The sequence below is a fragment of the Crocodylus porosus genome, unplaced genomic scaffold, assembly GCF_001723895.1.
Source record: "Crocodylus porosus isolate Cpor-Errol unplaced genomic scaffold, CroPor_comp1, whole genome shotgun sequence".
NCBI lineage: Eukaryota > Metazoa > Chordata > Crocodylia > Crocodylidae > Crocodylus > Crocodylus porosus.
In genome coordinates this window covers 16,150,897-16,172,054 of record NW_017728914.1, presented here as the reverse complement: position 1 = coordinate 16,172,054, position 21,158 = coordinate 16,150,897, and the positions used below count along the sequence as shown (strand labels likewise).

General features: G+C 39.6%; 1 protein-coding gene across 2 annotated transcripts in view; it reads left to right on the top strand.

The window, feature by feature from the left end:
• Positions 1-21,158, top strand: part of GABRG2 (gamma-aminobutyric acid type A receptor gamma2 subunit) — a 119,581-nt gene that overhangs the window by 50,092 nt on the left and 48,331 nt on the right. For both annotated transcript variants that reach the window (XM_019534880.1, XM_019534879.1), the window contains exons 5-6: positions 2,320-2,402; positions 3,136-3,273. In XM_019534880.1, coding sequence (XP_019390425.1) covers positions 2,320-2,402; positions 3,136-3,273 — 221 coding nt within the window. The remainder of the gene's footprint in view (positions 1-2,319; positions 2,403-3,135; positions 3,274-21,158) is intronic.

Genomic DNA, 21,158 nt, shown 5'->3' with positions numbered 1-21,158 from the left:
TTTTTTCCCATGGGTTTTTTTTGACCCCTGCATATTTTTTTTCCATGTTTTTTTTTTGGTTTTTTTTTTGACCCCTGCATATCCAAGGATCAACAAAACCTGTGAGGGAAAAAAGCAGAGCAGTTCATGCACAGGCAGCATATGCCACTCAAAAGCAGAGCTAGGCCACCTGAAGCCATACTGTCACTGCTGGCCAGGCTCTACGTGGCAGAATTGCCACTGCTGCAGCCCCAGGAGTCCCCCAGTACCCCAAGTAAGGCTACTGGGGCCAGCCCAGGGCTGGCCCGAGCCTCCCCTACCCCAACCAGGGTAACTTGCCTCATGGCATGTTAGTTTCCTGGGGACAAGTACCAGTAGTGCAAGGTGCACCACTGCTACTTGTCCCCAGGGAACCAAATATCTGCACTCACCTGGACGCAGCCGTAATGTTTACATTCTGATCTTAAATCCTAGTTTGAGTCCAAGGTGAAGTAGGATCACCTTATCTCAGATCCACACTAAAAAATCTGTCACATACTTATTGCTGCTGATCACTCTTGTGACAAATAGCAAATCTCAAGTGGTTTTCCAATCAAAATAATAAGAATCTCTCAATTTGTGAGACTATGTCCTAGCTAACTAAAAGCAATCTAAAAGTAGACTGAGTCACTCAGATTTAAGCTTTATTGCATTCGTGAAAAATCCAACTGGGCTTATGCAAGTGAATGAAATGTAAATGTCCCCACAATGGAAAACAAATCAAAACTGTCACTGAACTTACTGACTAGGTAGCAAGTTCAAACTGTTGGAAACACAGGCACCAATGAAAAATCTATATTGAGAGCAGATAGTATCAATACCATGGGCAGAATGTTTTGCCTTCTTAGTGTATATGTGATGATTCTGAAGAAGAATTGATGAGGAGGAAGGAAAGGCAATATTCTGAGTACAAAGAATCAATAGATGTTTTCTGCTTTCATTTCAGTCACAGATAAAACTCTTATTTACTTCAAGGGCAGCGGGATCAGGTCCCTGATCATTAATGGATAGATTTAGCTGGTCAGGAAGATTAGTGGCCTTTACTCCCCCTACCTTCTTTATTCTCACACTCAGTAGAAACCAGAAGTCAGAAAATATAAACATACAAGACTCAGGAGGCAATACAAACTCAGAGAGGGGCTAAGATGGACCAGTAAATGTTTTTACCAAAGATATTATGAGTTTCAATAGGAATTGCAGAAGGAGGAGAAGAAACCACAGGTAGTACTGCACTATGCAGTTCTTTTTGCTCCACTAGGCTTTTCAAGACTTCTTTCTTCCCCTACCGATTCCCTCTGATGTAAATACCATGTAACACATCCCATATTGTGGAGACTACATATAGGGTACTGGCAGACATTAAGCTTACCACTGTAATTCATGTTTAGCAGGAACTCGCTCTATTCCCCCAAACTTGGGGCTCCAATCCACCTGCCCCACCCTCCAGCACTGGCTGGGCAGCCCCCAGAATGAGCTCCCTCTGCTCCCTTCCCCTCCTCCCGTTCCAAAGACAGTGTGGCCACCAGAGCTCAGCTGCGTCAGCCGAGTCCTGCTCCCCGCAGCACTGACAGATGATAATGACAGTGCTCTGCTTTGGAATGCTTTCATCTGAAACCTCATACAGTGAAGGTTCAGATTGGTCTCCTGATTGGGCATTTTTAAAGCACTCTGAAGCTGTGCACTTCTGTCTGTGCATGGCTATAGAACACTTTCAGTGGCTAATTGTGCAATAAACTGTCACATGTGTCAATGCCACTGTCACATCTGTCAGGTCCCATTGAACAATAATGCTGAAGAGGTTAGTTTTCGATACACATTTTTAAACTCTTCAATTTTTTAAACATTTGTTTTCCCTTGTGAAATACATCTAAATAATACAAGGTTGCATACTATGACCAGTTATACTGGTACTGGTTTGGGATGACCTGCATAGTTCAATCCTGACTTTGCAACTCATGAATAATACTGTTACCTGATGTCACACCACAAAGCACATTCTTTTGTCAGCAGCAAATACATATATATAGAGTGTGCTTAGTACAATTAAAAAGGCAAGATGTACTGCTCAGAAATATCCATGTATAGCAACCAGCGTCCTATAGTTGTAATAGGAAAATGAATAGAATAGATAAATCTTGATGTTTTAATTATGCTCACTGTACACCATGTAAGTGTAGAATTTTATGCATTGTTTAATTATACAATACAATGTTTTGTGCTCCGCTGTAGATTTCAGTAGAAATTTTAATAGCATGCTTTGTACATTCTGATATTAAATCCTTGTCATCTCTTTTTTCCTAGATTGACGATAGATGCTGAGTGTCAGTTACAGTTACACAATTTCCCAATGGATGAACATTCCTGCCCACTGGAATTTTCAAGCTGTAAGCAGTACACTTACAGCTATCTATACAACTCAAAAAATCATCTATGCTAACTTGATTTGTATTTATATAGCTGAGTTATAATAGAGTCATAGTTAGACTTTAAGCCTGTGTAAATCAGCATAGCTGTATTGTCTTCAGTTTGATTAAAAGCAGGTGACCAGAACCTTATTTTATAAATGTGTACTTTCTATAGATGCACCGGTAAAAATATTTCCTGAGAACAGTATGTGTTCTGTGACACACAGTATGTGTAAGAAAAGTTACATATTCATAATGCTTATTTTATGCCTACCACTTGACATTATGAGTGTTACATTGTATTAAAATCTTGTAAAGTTCTCATAGTGGTTGTATACGGGTGTCACTCCCCATACAACAGCTGAAGCCAGGGGCACTTGGTCACTTAGAACTCAGATAACGAATTCTCTACTAATGTCAATAGAAATTTTTTCCACTGACCTCAGTACAGCCAACTTTTCACTCTAGATCTTTCAGTTTGGGAACCAAAAACAGATAAACTCAAAACCTAACTTTAGAAAAAAAGACTCAGTTCCAGATTAATAATACAATATCAATGTATATAAATGGTAATAATAAAGAATAGTAGCAAACATTCCCAGTAGCATATACATTTCCATATTTTTCTGGATAAATAAAAAATGATATTTCTCACAAAAGAAAATTACAACTAATGGAAATGATTGTGAAACTGTATTTGATTAACTTGAAGATGGCTACCCAAGGGAAGAGATTATTTACCAGTGGAAGCGCAGTTCTGTGGAAGTTGGAGACACCAGATCTTGGAGGCTCTACCAATTTTCATTTGTTGGACTGAGAAACACTACAGAAGTGGTGAAGACAACATCGGGTAAGATCAGCTACTTTTTCTATTTGGTTTTCATTCATAGTATCTTTGTGATATTGAAAAATAAGATATCTGATTATCTAGAACTCAGCACTGACAATTTGTAGAACACATTTATTTTAACATTTTCTGTATCTTAGCGAATCCTACAAAATGCTACTCAGGTTGCAAAGTGATAAGCTGTCTATTGTCTGTTGTTGTCATGCAGCAGTTCCTAGTACCTAGCAGTGATGGGGAGTAGGAGGATTGGGGCATGGAAAACCTGAAACTTTGTCTGGAACCCCACAATAAACCAGCCAGTGAAACTGAACTGTTTTGGAAAGGGCATTAATCTATTAGTCTGTACTTAATTATTATCCCCCCCAAAGTAATGGGAATAATTAAAAATCATAGTTTCTTCCTGCACCTGTTTCTGCAGCAGCAGTTAAACATTGCCTCTGATGTGTGCCTGATGACAAACCTATCTTTCAGCTCTATATTTTTAAAGGTTACTGCAAACTAGAAAGCATGTATTTCAGGTAATTCTGCTGCTTATTTCCATTTATTTTACTCTTCTCATGTACTTATAAGACAATGTGCAATGATAAACCAGGGAGGACTTGGTTTTTAAGTAAAAACCAAGAGAAATATTATCCCATTAAATAGGCAGGAAAGTGTATGGAACTTAGTAAGTCACTGCATTAAGACAGAAACATACATGCTCTAGTGTTGGCTGATGGGAAAAAATAGATATTTGAAGACTAATGAGTATCATTTAGGCTGCAGAAAGAAATCACATGCTAATGTTCTTACATGTACACCAGACTCCTTGCCTTTGATTTCTTACTTTCAAAAGGAATACTGAAATGAAAGAGATTTTTTTTTTCTTCAGGTTACTTTTGATTTCATTCAATGTTATTTTACTGAGTTAAGTTCAAAGACACTTGGGTTTTTTTTTTTTAATTTTAAGTTTTCCTCTATTCATTAAAAGGAATACTGTGACAATAATTATTTTTCAAAGCTCAGCATTGCTGTTGTAGTAGAGCACAGGAGCACAGATAGCATTGAGGGCTGCCTGCTGTGCATCCCTCTGCAGTGCAAACAAAAAGTTCAAGATCTGTTGGGTTCTGAGTTCCTGAGTATGTGGAAGTTAACTACTGATAACATATTTGGTCTTGAAGGCAGAGGGAAAGGAGTGAAGCCTTGTAGTTGTAACCACATTTATTTTACAGCACATTCTGCCATCGTAGCTGTAGGAAATATTGTCAGCTAATTAAGAAAGAGTTTGACTTTTCACAGCAAAAGAAAGGTACAAAAGAGGACAAGAAATGGGGTCAGAGGAAGTAGAAGAGCATGGTTACTAATATTTTGCTTTACCCTACACCCAATGCAAATCTCCTGTGGTTCAGTGGCAGAATCCTTGTCTCCCACGCTAGAGACCTGGGTTCAGTTCCTGGACACTTATACAGCTACAGCCATGGAGGCACCAAACACCTAGACTTCAGGTTCTAAAAGGAGGATTGAAGGTCTGGGTAGTCTCTTCTTCTCCAAAAAATTTCTGCCCAGGCATATGCATTGAAGGTCTGGGTGGCCCTCATGTATACACCATGATCCAGGAGGTTTGATGGTTGCCACAAAATAACCCCCAAAGCAAAAATAAGCAAGTGAAAATATCAGTGGTATACTTCACCTCAGACATGCCCTAAAAAGAGGCACAGCAGTAAATACATATTTGGTTATTAGTCTATAATCCTGCACTCACTTGTCAGAAGCAAATCTAACATTGACTTCATTTTTCTTCATACTTGACATGAGTTTATTTACTGTTTCCCTTTCCATTGTGGTTCCTCCCTGTTTTCTAAATGTAGGGGTCTTTTCTTGGAGAGAAACATTTCCATGTATTCCAAGCCTTGGACTCATTATTCCATTACTTCCTTTTTTTGTGAATACAAGGCCCTTTATAATGTACCTGGTAATGCTAAGTGAGAACTAATCTAAAGGAACAATGCATTACCTTACAATGAGAACTGTCTTCCTCTGGGACCGCAAATCTTATTTGAGAAGTCGCAGCCATGCTCTTATGCAACCATTACAACTTAAAGATGAGATTTGTTATTAATATAATGTTGCACATCAGCCTTTTTTCATGTGCTTAAACAAATAAAGTAATCAATAGTAATTAGGCATTTAAAACGGTAAAAGCTCACTTTAGCTAACATTTGCTTGGTAACAGGAAATACTCTTCAAAGCAATTTAGTCCTGCTTGAGCTGGTCTGAATGGCATGCTGGGGCTGTTCAGAAAACTTGCAAAAACATTCTCTTCAGAGGCATTTTTTCCTGAAATATTTTTGTACATCTGATTTTCTTTTCTCCTTTTTATTTATTATAAAGAAATATTTGCATGAAAACATTCTGATTTTGATCCTGCCCAAAGTAGGTGCAGACAGTTGCACATATAAACCTAATGTGAAAACAGTGATTAGTAGAACAGGGGGCAGGGGTATTTGCTTCTGTATTAATATAAATGCTGGCTTTAGAGGCCAAAGATAACAGCATGTAGCTAACTTTCTATCATACTGGTAATTGCAGCTAAGTCCAATTTTCCTCAGACAAGCTTATTCTCCACCTACGCCTGAAATATCAACTTTATTTTACAGAGCACCTTTAAGAATAAGGATATGAATAAAACAAGATTCAGACCTACTTACTTTGAAAGATTACTCCATACTCTTAACTTTGTTTACAGCCCATTTGTGGTCTGTGTGTTTATGCAAATCAGGTATTTGAATATTCAAAGGGTCAGTCTATCCAGGCTCTTGTTCTGTTCAACTCAACAGCTGATGATAATGATGAAGCCCTCCTCTAGGTGGATGGCAGAAGAACTGGGACTATTTCCCTGATATGTGAACAAGATATTTGGCTTAGAGATGGGAGGCATTTTGTCAAATAGGTTTCTAATTGAGCTAATAAAGCATTTTGGATGGCAGAAATATCCAGACAGCCTAAGAACTGGATGTGGAGGATGCCTAACAGTTACTGGGGTGTACTTGGTTGCCAGGTTAGTCTGAGACAAAAAAACATACAGAAAACTAGAATTCTTGGTTCCAAAATGATACCTTTTATTAGACCAACTGGATAATCACAAGAAAATTGTCCTTTTCTGCAAGTGTTCAGATTTAAAGTCCCTTTGTCAGGCTCTGGTAAAAGTATAGATGGAATAAGATGGTAAAAAGTCCCCATAGGTAGGAAATAAATTGGTTGCATCTACATGAGACACTAATTGCACAGTAGCCTAATGACACTGTACAGCAGTGTGCTGGGCAAAAACCATGTTAATACACTACTGCACAGTAGTATTAGGCTACTGCGCAGTTAATATCCAAAAAACCCTGTGCGTCGTTGCTACAGTTCAGTAGCATGAGTTACTGCGCATTGATTTAGTACTTGGCTATCCATGTACTAAACTTAATGTGCAGTAACTACAGAACATTAATGAACGTGTACATGCACTGTGTAGCAATGAGAGCCTTACCATTGGAGAGAAGTAGGGGGACTGCCTTCCCCTCATTTCAGCACCTGTTCCCTTTCCTTTCCCTTCCTAATTTGTCACACCCACTCTTGTCTTCTCTTTCCCAGGGTTCCATAACAGTCTAGCCACATATGCAGGAATAGGGCAAAGATGGGCAGAAAGTCTGTGTTAGCGCCTATTAAGCCTCAGTGAATGGGTGAGTTTTAAGTTGGGATATGGTTAAGCACAGCAGGACACGACACAGAAGGGCAGGTGAATGAGCAGTAATTATTTGGTACTAACAAAAATAAAGTGAAGAGACAGCTAATGGGCAATAGCTTTCTAGGATAGCTGGGATTTGTTATAGATAAATAAGAAATATTAACTCTGAAGGTGCTGATTTGCTGTTTCTGTTGCCTATATGTATGCCATTAGAATAAATGGATAAAACAGCAACTTAGGGTCTTGTTACACATTATACTGTGGGCTGCTCAAATGTTGATTGGTACTAGCTAAAGTTTGGAACAGTCACATATTCAGGCCAGCAGGAACCTGGACGACTGAAAAGTAAGAATCCCTACTCCCTGCCTCTAGACTTTTTCCCTGCCCACTTCCCTGCCCCTTCCTTCCCTGGTTCCTCCACCTTTAGGGTTCCCTGTCTGTCCTTCTGGGCTTCTCCCACCACTTACTTTTAGAAGCCTTTGTTGTCTGTCCCAAAGCAGCAGGAAGGGAAAGGTTATTTTGCCTGCCTGACTCCCACCACTGTCACTGCTGGGCTGCTACTCTTCCTAGGGCTGAACCAGCCCAGAGATCAGCAGCAGCAGTGGGAGCAATGATGGCCAGGCAGGCATGTTAACCCATCCCTGCCTGTTCCCCTGAGACAAACACCATGGGCAGCCACAAGCAAGTGTGTGTGTGAGGGTGAAGATCTGGGGTGCTAGAGAGGTCATGGAGGGTGCCAAACTGGGCCAGTGGGGGAGAGAGGGTGGGTGGGGTGTTCACCATAAGGTGTAGCCTAGACTGGCTATACTTTTTGTGCAGCACAAGCTGGGTAACACAGATCAGAGGTATTCCTGCTCTGGTGTGTCATAAGTGAGTGTCAAGCAAGTGCTTAAAATTAGCTTCAGGTGTTAATGTGTGGACAATCTAGGGGTTAAGAGTTCCAGGTGCTTCCTAAAATTAATGTTTAACAAAGGCTATAGTAACATTTGAGAAATGCAATTGGTGCATTCTGAGTGAATTTATCTGGAATATTTGGAAGTTTTCAAGGAATTCATAGAATCATTGAGTTATGGTTGGAAGGGACCTCAGGAGGTCATCTAGTCCAATCCCCTGCACAAAGCAGGACCAGCCCCAACTGGATTATTCCAGTCAAACTTTGTCTAACCAGGTTTTGGAAACCGCCAAGGCTGGAGCTTCTTTCACTTTTCTGGGTAACCTATTCCAGTGTTTTACTACCCTCCTAGAGGGAAAATTCTGCCTAGTAACTAATGTAAACTTCCCTTGCTGCAACTTCAGACCATTGCTCCTTCTTGTGTTATCTGCCACCACTGAGAACAGTTTACCTCCATCTTCTTCTGAACCCCGCTTCAGGTAGTTGAAGGCTACTATTAAATCCCTTCTCATTGTCCCATTCTCTAAACTAAATGAGCCCAGTTCCCTCAGTCTTTCCTCATAAGTCACCTCCCCCAGCCCCCTCACCATTTTTGCTGCCCTCTGCTGGAGTCTCTCCAATTTGTCCATATCCTTTCTGTAGCATGCGTGTGTGTGTGTGTGTGTGTCCGAAACTGAACACAATACTCCAGACTTGTCAAATAATTTCACTCTGAGTTTGGAGATAACTCATCAGCATCAGATTTTGAAGTGGAAATAATAATATTCTGTCTACAAATATGCCATATAGTTTCAGTTGATGCATTAGTTTTCTCTCTCATTGAAAAACTGTTCCAAGGCTGGTACAGAATGTCTGTGATTTAGCAATGGATAAAGTGAGATTGATAGATGAGGAAGGGGGACTGTTTTCTCTTTCTGTAGTACTTTCTATGTGTATTGTAATCTGTGCTGTTGTAACACAGTGATTTTGCTCATATTCATTCTTTGCACTACAGTAACTTATTTCCAAAGCTAAATGAAATACCTGGCAAGAACTTCATACTCATTTGAGCTCTGGGGTATAATAAAGTCCCTGAAGCCCAGGTGATGCTTACAGATATATTCAATCTTTGCCCAATATTATTCACTCCAGTAGAAAAATAACCTATTTCTCTTTCATCTGCCACTTTGGTCACACCAATACATGGAAAAACTGCTGGTAGGGATTGCAAACAATTTGTAAGACAGGATTAGAATTCTGGAGAATGCTGGAGGACAGAGGGATATAATGAACCATAAACTCCATCTAAAGCAACAAAGGGGTGCTATTTCATTAAAAACAAACCTCACTTAGGGTTGTATTAATACATATGTCAGACATAGGAAGTAATAGTTCTACTCAGTGCTAAAGTGCTTTCAGCTGTAGTACCATATGTGTTTTAGGGGACCATATAAAAAAAAAATGATGTATGCAATTGGAGAGAGTCTACAGAAGACTAGACTAGGCACTAAACTAGAGAAGACTAGAAACATGGTAAAAGTATTTAATTGTGTAAATGGTTGTTATATAGAGGTTGCTAGCCATCCTTCATCTCTACTAAATGTGGAACAAAAAGCAATCAGCTTAATTTGTAGCAAGGCTGATTTAGATAAATAGTAGGAGAAAGAACTTCCTAAATATGAAGGCAGTTAAACAGTGGGACTTGTTACTCTAACAGAGTGACAAAACCCTGATCACAGCAGGGTTTTTAAAAGAGAAGATTAGACAAACATCTGCCAGCAATGGCTTATGAATACTTACACAGATTTGTTTTCCTGGTTAAAAACAAACACCTTACCCAGAAATCCTTGAACAGTCATTTGAATGTTGAGCTCCTGAAGGATAAAAAGCTTACACTGCCGATGCTGCACAGCCAGGAGATTTCAATGTGTCCTGCAGGCTCCCTCAGTCTGCCTGAAGAGAGATGGCGGCAATGTAAAGGGCGACCTGATTGGCTGACCCAAACTGTTCAGGGTCATCCAGTGGCTCCCTGCAGCACAATGTGGAGAATGTGAAGGGAACATTCTCTTCTCCTTGGTCATCTGAAGAAGTAGAGTCCAACCTGAGTGGCACACTGTCTCCCAGGGTCTGTGTTTGTGTGTGTGTGGGGGGGGGTAGGGGTGGGAGGTAGGTGTTGCAACACCTGGAGAAGGTGGGGGATTGTGCTGTGGCTTCTCTTAGAAGTAAATTTGTATGGAAATTCACTCTCCTAAAAGAAACTCTTCTGGGAGTGATTTAACCCTGATTATTTCCAAGTTATTTTTCTCCCAGAATGGCCCCATTGTTGCTCTTTGAGAAAAATCCTGAATGTCTGTACTCTCATGGCTTATACTGGGAGAGCAGCAGCTCTTTGAGAAGAAGATAAATGTCTGTACATGGCTATAATTACTTACACAGGGCCACAGGCAGCTCCCATTCTTCACATACCTAGTCTCATTGCTTGAATTCTTCATATCTCTAGATTGGAATTGGGCTGTTGTAGAAATACATCTGCAAATCTTTTAGCTTTAGTCCCCATAGTAAGGCAAATATCCGTTATAAAAGACATGTACAAATAAAATTGAGTAAGGACCAGAGAATCTGTCACAGAAAGTATAAAATTAATGTTTTCCTATTTCTTTATATTATCTTCCAGTCCTGCCCTTTTTTTTTATTTTTGCAGTGTTAATCAGAACTGTGCAGGGTAAACGGTGTTTTGTTTATAACTGATCAACAGTGTCAGATTGGTAATTAAATATTTATCTTGTTGTGTATCTATTAAGCTGCATAAATGACTAAATAGTATTTAGTCTGGTTTCTACTTTATCACAAAAAATTGTTCAGAGCTATTATTTTGTTAAACAGAACGTATTTACAGACTCTTCTATTTTATCTTAATGTACTATTGTAATTAAGTGATCTGTTGGCAGACAGTCAATCCTCATGGGTCCCATAGTTCTAACAACAAACATTTTTCCCCTCATGTTTCTTTATTAAGTTGAAATATCATATTGACAGGTATATTTTACATGTCATATGTAAAAGTCTTTGCTGGGAAATGAAGATAGCAATGAAGAAATAAAGTGCCACAAAGTATATTCTATGCCTAATTATTCACAAACATATTACTTATCCATTTGATAATCTTTAAATAACATTTTCTGAATGTTCATACCAACAATAAGACTAGGCATCAAGGTATAGTCTGATTTCCTCCAGTGGAGAGGAGACAACAATGACACTATGGCATGTAATGGCTGGTGTTAATTTAGCCATTGCTGCATGCTAGAGGAAATAGAATCATGTCCAGTTCCTCCCTATATCAATAGTGACAGTGCTCATGTATCAGTTAATTTTAGAGCAGTCGTTAGGGTGTTCTAATTTAGGCTAGGGATTGAATCTTGCTGGCACAGCCAACTCAGGAAGTGAGGTTCCAGGATGGAGAAACTCTCTTCTGCATTAGGCTAGAGTTTAAACTATTGTACTGTTGCAAATCTGCATAACATTGGCTACCAGTCAAATAAAGTTATAATGTCTCCTTCAGACAATGTAAGTTAGAACAAACCTTAAGGTGTTCTACAAGTACTTGAGAGACCAACCCCGTGCAAAGTGAGCAAATCCTAAGAAATAAGTGCTTTAAATCTACCTATGCTTACAATCCCTCCTGAGCAGCACTGAAGAATTTGGCCTAATGAATGTGTGCACCATACTAGTATTCTGATTTAGCAGCATTCAGTAGCTACTGTGTGCTCACTTGGCGTAGACAAAAAGGAGGACATAAAATGTTGCAAGACAGTAGAGAAAAGCCTAGCATGTCAGACATTGTCTTGTGTATCTTTATTGCTCTCTCGATCCTTTAGTAGGCTATTTATCTCAATATGCTGGCTTTAAAACAGCCATGCTAAATTATTACTTCAGATGAAAGAGCCCAAAGAACATCATCACTGTAGGATAATGAAACATTTAAAGTAGCAGGCAGAGATAGCAGACTGAACCCCTGGATCTTTATGCCAACCATCCAATGGTACAGTGACTTTGACCTCTCTTTCTGTGAGTTCAAATGATTCTCGGTGAATGCTCTTAAAGGAGTTACGAAGAAGGTTCTTTTAGTTGTCTTCCTGCTACCTATTTGTTAAAGCAGCCTTGGGGTAGAGATGACTGAATACATAAAATAAGTATTAGTGACTTTTTCACTAACAAAGCTGTTAATTTTCTATCCCTGCTTTATTCAGTGATTTCTGAGTATTCAGGTATAAAACATTTTAGTCATATTTATTTGCCAAAAGCAAAACTGACATTAATAATATGACAAAATAATACATTTGATTTTAATCACAATATATGAACTTTCAATACTTGTTATCTGTTTATTGTTTACACCCATGTATATATAATAAGGGTTATGGATAATTTGGAATCAGGAAAGGGCTGCTTTCTATTTAAGCTTACAGGACTCAGTATCAAGATAACCTCTTTGTCCAACCCTACAGTACAGTCAGTAAAGGAGAACTTTAAATATGCATAGTAAATATATTTCTTGACTGTCCCTCCAATTTTTCAGTAAACTATTCATCACTTATAGACAGTATATTTGTAAAGATCAGAACTATTTACAGTAAAATTTATTCACTCTGAGTAATTTGTTCACACCTGAGGATCAGTTCTTTAAAAATTAAAGGGGGATTTTAAGTGTACAAAAATATTTCTCTTATAAATGTTTGTCAATTATACGGTAAGTTAAGTCCATGGTTTCACAAAATGTCATGGATGACTCAAATTTAGGCATGCAACCTTTCTTGTGGACTGTTTTTTTTCCCCTTTTAAATAAACTTTATGCCCCTATACTACATATAAGTGCCCAAGGAGGCCTATGTACATAGATACCTTTAATTACTGTAATCTCTGATCACCTTATATTCAGTCATGAATTATAGCCTCATAACAACCTTGTGAGTTTTTCCCATTTTTAGAGATGGGAAACTGATGCCTAGGGCAAATTAAATGACTTGTCCATGGTCAAATTGGAAGTCTGTAGTCAGGAATATAACACAGTTTTTCTTGGTATGAATCACGTACCCTACTTATTATCCATTCTTGGAGGCAACTTTGTTTAAAGCCAGTGTTTAAATGGTAGAAAACCTCATTCCCTTTAAGTCTCTTGCCTAAAAATGGAAAAAGAAAATTGAACGTTATATTATTTTCATTTAGAGTAGGTACAAAAAATCCATCAGGAGATTAAAGAGTCCACACTTTTATCAATGAGAAAACATCCTTAGTAGCTGGTATTCATCACAATGTGTTCTCTTTTTCCCAATATCATCTGTGTCTTAGCCTGGCTGGCAAATTGGCATCCTGCTGTTCATTATTTGTGAGAGCGAATTCCAATCAGCCATGGCAGGCATTGTGAAAGTTTCCTGGTAGCAAGAAGTTGATTTAAGTCAAGATGCAAGGGGCTTATCTTATTCCAAAGTCCAGGGAATATCACAAATTTCCTGAGATGGCTCACCTATACAGAGAAGAGGAGGCAGAACTCTATAAATGTCTGAGAAGAAGTAACTGCTCACTGTACCGCTTTGGGATCTGCCTAAAAGGAATTGTCAAAGCCAGCTGAGTGAAATTATTGTTGATCACCCTGAGCCTGCTCATGTGGCAGATGAAACCAATGGTAAAACTTCAGCTTGACTTTGCTACTTTAGGATCAAGTGCCACACCAAGAAACAGGAGTTTCTACTATATACATAATTTTTTTTATTGGGTTACAATATAGCTTCCAATAGAACTTAGCTTTGATGGTTTGTGAAAACTGTCATTATTTTAGTAACAACTGCTGGGAGGAACTATTGGGTTAATATGACAATATTAGCTGCATCTAGGAATGATATATTTCCACAACCTTGTTAGCTGCCTGATCTGGATTCTTGGAAAATAGCTTGACTGAGCCATAAGGAAGACTGAAATTATGAAAATGCATTAGAAATGTGTTGTAAATCACTCATAATTGAGTTTGAGAGATGATTACAATGTCAGTATTGATGGAGAAAAGCATTCAGAGCAAAAAGTCTTCTAGAGTTTTTTCTTATCTTTTATTATAGTGTAAGCCTAGATTTTGTATCTAAATGGTATGAATGGGTAGAGAATATGCTGTCTTCCTCTGGAAATACATAATTTGAAGTCCACTTTTTAAATAATTTTTTTAAATTGAATTTTGCATCTATAAAAACCATACTTTTTAAAATTTCCATTATTCTGCGTCAAGTTTCTTTGCTACTAGTTGTACTCATAAGATGAGTTGAACATCTTTTGGAAAAAGACTTTTTGTCTTTGGGGAAGGTTAAAGTTTCCAGTAGTGACATGGCTGTTGAAATTCCAATGACAGTATATTCAGCCATCTTACTCCTTGATCAGTCTTTCCTGTTCACAGTTCTAAAACTACCTGAGTTCCCCACTATAAAGTAAAAGGATAACTTTCTCTGGAGGGAAGAATAGCTGAGGCATGAAAACTCTCTCATCATCATACAGTAGCATTGCCCTGTTGAATACTCTTTGGGGTCATGTTTGCCTATCTCAGTAATTGCCTGAAGGCACGGTTTGCTGCAGTATTAAATGGACTTCAGGAAGGGCAGGTAGGGGTGAAGTAGGTGAATATTCAAAAAAGTGGAAAGGAAGGGGGCTGCCAGATTTTATAAACAGTTCCATTCTTCTAATGTAGAGCGATTGGAAAAAGCAGAACTACTAAATGCAGGAAATGGTTTTGAAATAATACAATTTTCTGGATACAACAAAAGGCAATGTTAAAAGAAATTACTTATCAACTTAATACAGTAATAGGAAAAATAAATAGATCTGTAAAGTGGGTTAAAAATAGAGCTGTCTTGTTTAGCTTTCATTTCCATGATAAAAGAACAAACATAGATGGGATCCATAGTTCGATTCTATCTTTAAAATAATTTTCTAGCAAATTACTTAAAAAGACATCATAAAAACAAATGTGCTGCCTTTGGTGCAGTTGTGAATATATTTTGTAGGTACAGCTAAGTCTCAAGTCATATTACGCATGTTAAAATGAAAAATTTCCCTTCACAGCCAGGTTTTTTCTTCCTGTTTGTAAAGAAATCCTAATACTCCACCTAATGATTGATTGTCAGAGAAACAATTGTAGTATCACATCAGAAAATTATTGTAATTTCATTGTTTGCATCTGGAGAGGATCTAATTATAAACAATTGTGATGAAAAATCCTTACTTCCAAAAGATTATGCACAATTGCTTAGTGGTTAAAGAAACTATATATTCATTATTACTCGACAGTTACAATGAATCCATATTTTAAGTACATTATATACTGGCCGTATTCTGGTGGCCTACCTGAAATGCTATTTAAATTTTTCAACAGCTACCAAGCTCCAGGTCCTAAACAACTTGGTACATTAAACAATTCTATAACAAAACTAGGGTGTGAGTCGATTTTGATATCCTAAACACCAATTTTGGACTATTCTGCAGCTGTGGAATCATGAAATGGATTGTGTGAGCCACACATTATTCTGACTGTTGGATTCTCCCTGCTTTAGTTCTGGATCCTCCCTTCAATGAAACATAATAATTGATTCACTGTAATGATTATTGATTCACCATAACTATTTTTGTCTCTATTTTTTCTTTCCTTTCTACCTTTTCCTTCCTCAGCTCATTCCTGCACTTCTTTGTGTGGGGATAATATATTTGAATAAGTTTTTAAAAAGTTATAACACTCGGTTAAATTTAACATCAGCAAAAATGGTTGAAGGCAGAGATAGTTTGATGTGGAGGTTGCATAGTGGAGGGATTGCTCATTTGAAGTAAATTTGGATTCGCCTCTGGCATATATATGTCCTAAATAATAAACACATATGCCTCCAAGGTTGTTCTTGCCCAATTAAATCCTTTCACTCTGTAAGTGCCACTGCTAGCTTCTCAACCTCATGTCATTACATAGCATTTTTCGTAACCTACTTAGCGGAGAGGCCGTGGCTTTTTTTATCAGTATATTTGAGCAGATATAATTGAAAAGCCTGATTAAATGCAATAAACCCAAGGCAGTGCAACAAGAGTCAGAGTCACACAACATTAATGTGTCTTAATAACACTCAAATGAAGTAAAATATTCCATTGTGAAAAACAAAATGAAAACTAATTTAAGACCACTGAGTTTTAAAGAGACCAGATGCTCAGATGGTATCAATTGGTGTAGCTCCATTAGGCCTAGCTTTTTAATTTTTTTCTAAATAGCAATTTAAAACATATTAGAAATAAACAGAAAATAGAGATAGGCATTTAAGTAGCGACAGGCACAGTATGTGTAGGCTTTTAATATTCCCTGTAATATAGCTATCCTGTAGGTACAAATTGCACATGCTGTTATCTTACATTTATTGGTAGATGTGCTCTACAGTTGCACACATGAGATCTTTTTGCTTTGGTAGCATTTTAATATACTTCTCTGTCATGCAGCGATTGTTTTCCAGCCAGAAAAACATAACAGGGTAACATTAAATGTAGTAATTTTTGCATTTGTGTCCTTATGACTTCAGGGTTTAATAAATGAACACAGTCAGTCCCTCTTTCCACTGTTAACCTGAATTCTTTATTATAAATAGTGTGTTTCCATATTTCCTTTTAAATAAAGAATAGCTTTAATAATTTCTGACATTTTATAGCTGCTATAAATATGCCGTTTATCTAAAAACATTATAAGGCATGTCCCCATGCAGGAACATGCATTCCCTGGAGCCAACTAGCAGTGGCACATATTTGGGAAACACCCATGTACGAGTGCTCTGCAGTGCAGTAAGTTACTCCAGATGGGGTAAGGGAGGTTGGGGCCAGCACCTGGACTGGCCACCGCCTTACCTAGGGTCCTGGGAGCCTCCCAGGGCTCCAGCAGAGGTGATCAGAGCACATACAGCCTGGCTGGCAGCCAGAACCTGGCTCTGACTGGCCAGGCTCCAGTTTCAGATGGCACACGCTGCTGCCATTTGTGCTGCCCTGCTTTTTTCTGGTGTAGGTTTTTTTGGCACTGGGATCTCCTGGTGTCGAAACAATGCACCATACTGCATGTTAGCAGCATGGTGAATGCCTGCATGTGGCATGTGCAGTATGCACCACTGCAAACGGCATGTGCATACTTGTGAGGAAGTGCCTATAGTGTTGTTAAATAAATTCCTCACTACCACTGAATAGAATGTATAATTATTAGAAGCAGAGACCTGCAAGATAAAGTTATGTCATAATACTTTCTACTTATATCATTCCATACATGGCAAATTTTTAAAATGTTTTGCAAGAATCAACAAATAAAGCATTCCCTATTCACCTTTTGGCAGATAAGTTTTGCTACAGTGCCTATTTACAAGGAGCTGAAAATGTTTGTGGGACTTCTCGCAATATTTCTATTTGTTCTCATTTAGAAGTGAATACTTCTGAGAATTGAAGAAATGCTAATAATCAGATCTCATATGCAAATTATTCCTTCCCAATGCTTATTGCGCATAACCCCCCTCCCCCCAAAAAATCTTTTTCTGACATCAGTTTCCCTTCACAATGGTATCTTAAAATACAGATGATTGGTCTCATTGATCATATGGTGGTGTTAATCATTATCAGCAATCCCTTGATTCAAGGAAGGTCTTTGCCACAGGCTGGGTCCTGAGGTGACTTCAGAGTCCATTTCTTGAGCCACAGATCCATACACAGAAGTTGCAGGTCTCTGCAGGAGAGAGTCAGCTGTAGCTAGGATTCCTCTCCTTTTCCTTCCTCTACCCTCTCTTCTCCTCTTTGATGGAAAGATGATTTACTTCCGGCTGCTACTTGGTTGAGGTTGTGATACCATTGGAATTGGTTAGCAGCAAACAACTGGTGTTTGTATTTCCAACCTGGATGACTGAATCAGAAATGTGAACTGAATCAAACCTTTGCCTTTTGAATAAATACTATCTTTATTGATATAATACATAAATTCATATTCATCGATTGTAAAGGGCTAGAAGGGACCTCACAAGATCATCGGGTCCAGCCACCCTGTACAAGGCAGGAAAGACAATTTGGGTCAGGTGACCCCAGTGAGGTGACCATCCAGTCTCCTTTTAAAGATTTCCAGAGTAGGTGATTGCACCACCTCTGGAGGGAGTTCATTCCACAGTCTGAACACCCTGGTTGTGAAGAAATTTTTCCTAGTGTTAAGCCTGAAACAGTCTTTGAGGAGTTGGTGACCGTTACCCCTGGTTTTCCCCCAGGGTGCCCTGGTGAACAATTGTTCACTGAGTTCTTGATATATTCCCCTGATATAGTGGTAAGCTGCTACCAAGTCCCCTCTCATCCTTTTCTTTTTTAGGCTGAAGAGACCCAAGTCCTTCAGCCTTTTCTTGTATGGCTTGCCTTGCAAGTCTCTGATCATATGGGTGGCTCTTCTCTGGACTTTCTCAGGCTTTTCCATGTCCTTGTTGAAGTGCAGTGCCCAGAACTGGATGCAGTACTTCAGCTGTGGCCTCACCAATGCTGAGTAAAGTGGAAGAATCACTTCCTTAGTTTTGCTCGAGAAGCATTGGTTGATTCATGTCAGAGTAAGTATTGTTTGCCCTACTAGCTACCACATCGTACTGATGGCTCATGTTTATACTCTTGTCTATTTTTGCCCCTAGGTCCTTTTTAGTCATGCTGCTAGTCAGTTTGGCACCACCTAGCCTGTAAGTATATTGGGGATTGTTCATCCACAGATGGAGCACTTTACACTTCTCAATGTTGAACTTCACCTGGTTCTGATCCACACAATTTGCAGGCCTGTCTAGGTCCACCTGTATCTGCAGCCTATTTTCAAGTGTGACCACACTCTCCCATAATTTGGAGTTGTTCATGAACATGGCCAGTGAGCTCTTCACCCCAACATATAAATCATTGATAAAGACATTGAAAAGTACTGGATCAAGTACAGACTCCTGAGGGACACCACTGGCCACTTCTCACCAGTATGACACAGATCCATTCATTAGAACTCTCTGGGTCCTACCCCACAGCCAATTTCCTACTCACCTAACTGTCGAGCAGTTAAGCCCACAGTCAACCAATTTTCCCATGAGAACATCATGGGGTACCAGATCACAGGCCTTTTGGAAGTCTAGGTATACAATGTTGACCTCTCTCTTGTCCAGGTGGTGAGTTAATCCAAAGCTGTGTAAATGCAAAAATTAAAACTAGTAACAATTGGGGGTTTGCGGGGTGGACGAGAAGTAAAATTCCTTGGAAATTATTTTTGTTACTATAAAAAAAATCACTAAAATCTACAAACTGAATCTTTACAGGTCTTCCTGCAGTGCACTGAAGGTTAATTTTTCTCAGGTTACTGGGGTAGGATGTTCATCTAGAATAAAGCTATCAGGAATAATGAAAAGGGTACAGTCACAAAGGAGAAAGTAAATGTGTTGATCACCACTATGACTCTTTCTCTTACTGACTCTATAGTTCAATATTACTTACTGAAGTTAATTTATTAAACTATTCTATTATTTCTGCTATCTTTGCTGCTATCCTAGAATTAGTCTATATCCTGCTTACAAAACAACTTGTAAAAAATATCAGGTTAGTTGCTATTTTGAGAAAATCAAGGACATTACTGAATAAACAAAAGATGTTCACTTTTCTTCCACTTGCTTTTATTTTTATTGTTGTTGTTGTTAGTAGTATTAATATGAATATTTAAAATGAAATAAAAGAATAAAGAGCAATAATTTTCTCATATGGAATATCAGTCACCTTCATTTATATTATATTGGTGTATTATCTCTCATAATTCACCTAAATTGTAAGTTCTTTAGGGCAGAAACTCATTATTTCTCCATTTGTAAATCACTGACGACCATGGGATTTTAGCTCAGAGTGTGGCCTTAGGTCCTATGCAAGTATAAATAAGTTATAATAAAATACGTAGGTAAAAAGGGGTCAGATTTTAGAAATATTGGTTACCACTCTGAGCACTTGCCCAGACTTACTGAGCATTTCAGTAAGATTCTCATGTGACAAAATGCTTGTGGAGGGGTGTAAGGGCTCCAGAATCTATCCTATGCAAACAAGTGCCAATGTGAAGCCACTGCATCTGGGTGTTACTTCTGTTTTACAGGAAACATCATTGGAATGCCATAAGTACCATGGCAGTGCTGTCTCTATACAAACTTTGTGATACTCCAAGAGCCTCTATTTCCATTACATTGTTCATTCCCAAGCTACCATGCAAGGAAACTGCCATGCAAGCATAGGCAGAGGAACAAAATAATTTGGGCGGGCTGAATATGTGCATATGCATGCATGAACATGAGCCCCCGTGGGAAAGTCTGCAGGAGGAGGGAAAAGGGCCACAGGGGGAGCAGCGTTGCCTGGCGCAACACCACCCCAGCCCTGGCTGCCTCCCGACCCCAGCTGCCTCCCCACCCTGGCCCTGGCTGCACACTGCCTATGGGGGGCGGCCCAGATCTGGGGTCTGGAGTGGAGCCAGCCCCTGGGACTCCTGTGCGCACTCTACCTCACCATGCTTTATCTCCAGGAAGAGCCCAGTGGTTCCTCCAGAGGCATGGCACCAGTCAGCCAAGGGGTGGGGGTCACGTGGCCCTCCAATCTTTTCACGGGGAAAGGGTGGGTCACAGCTATAGGCTGGGCTCAGCCTCTGATCTCTGCCTCTGCACCTTGCTTTGAAAGATGCGGGTGCTGCCGTGCACTTTGCTGTCCCAGGGACTCCCTCCACTCTGGCCTGGCCGTACAGCCAAGGCTGGCCCTGCTCTGGTTCCCAGATCTGGGTCCTCCCAGGTGATGCACAGCTGGGGCCAGCACAGGGAGGCAGCCGGGGCCAGGGCTGGGTCATGGAACAGTAGGAGCCTGGTGGCTCATCCAAGGGCACAGGCAGGTGGCTCCCACCACAGCATACTTTGTGGAGGAGCCAGGACGGAGCATGTGTTCCCCTTTGTCACACCCCTGGATGAGTTGCCAGGCTCCAATTGTCCCCTGAAGTGGCCCAGCCAGGGCCCTATTCATGGTGAATGGGGCTCCAGATGGGCCAGGTTATGGGATAATCCCCACAGTGCAGCAAGGAGCAGGGCAGGGGCAGGGGTGAATAATTCTCCCTTACTGTTTAATGATTTCTTTGCCTCCGTCTTCCTAAGTAGGGACCAGAACAGCCACCTCCCTGCTGGGCCCCCCTCAGGCCCCAGGAGAGGCACACCTGGGCCACGGGTTGGCAAGGATTTTGTTAGGGAGCTTCTGGAGGGGTTG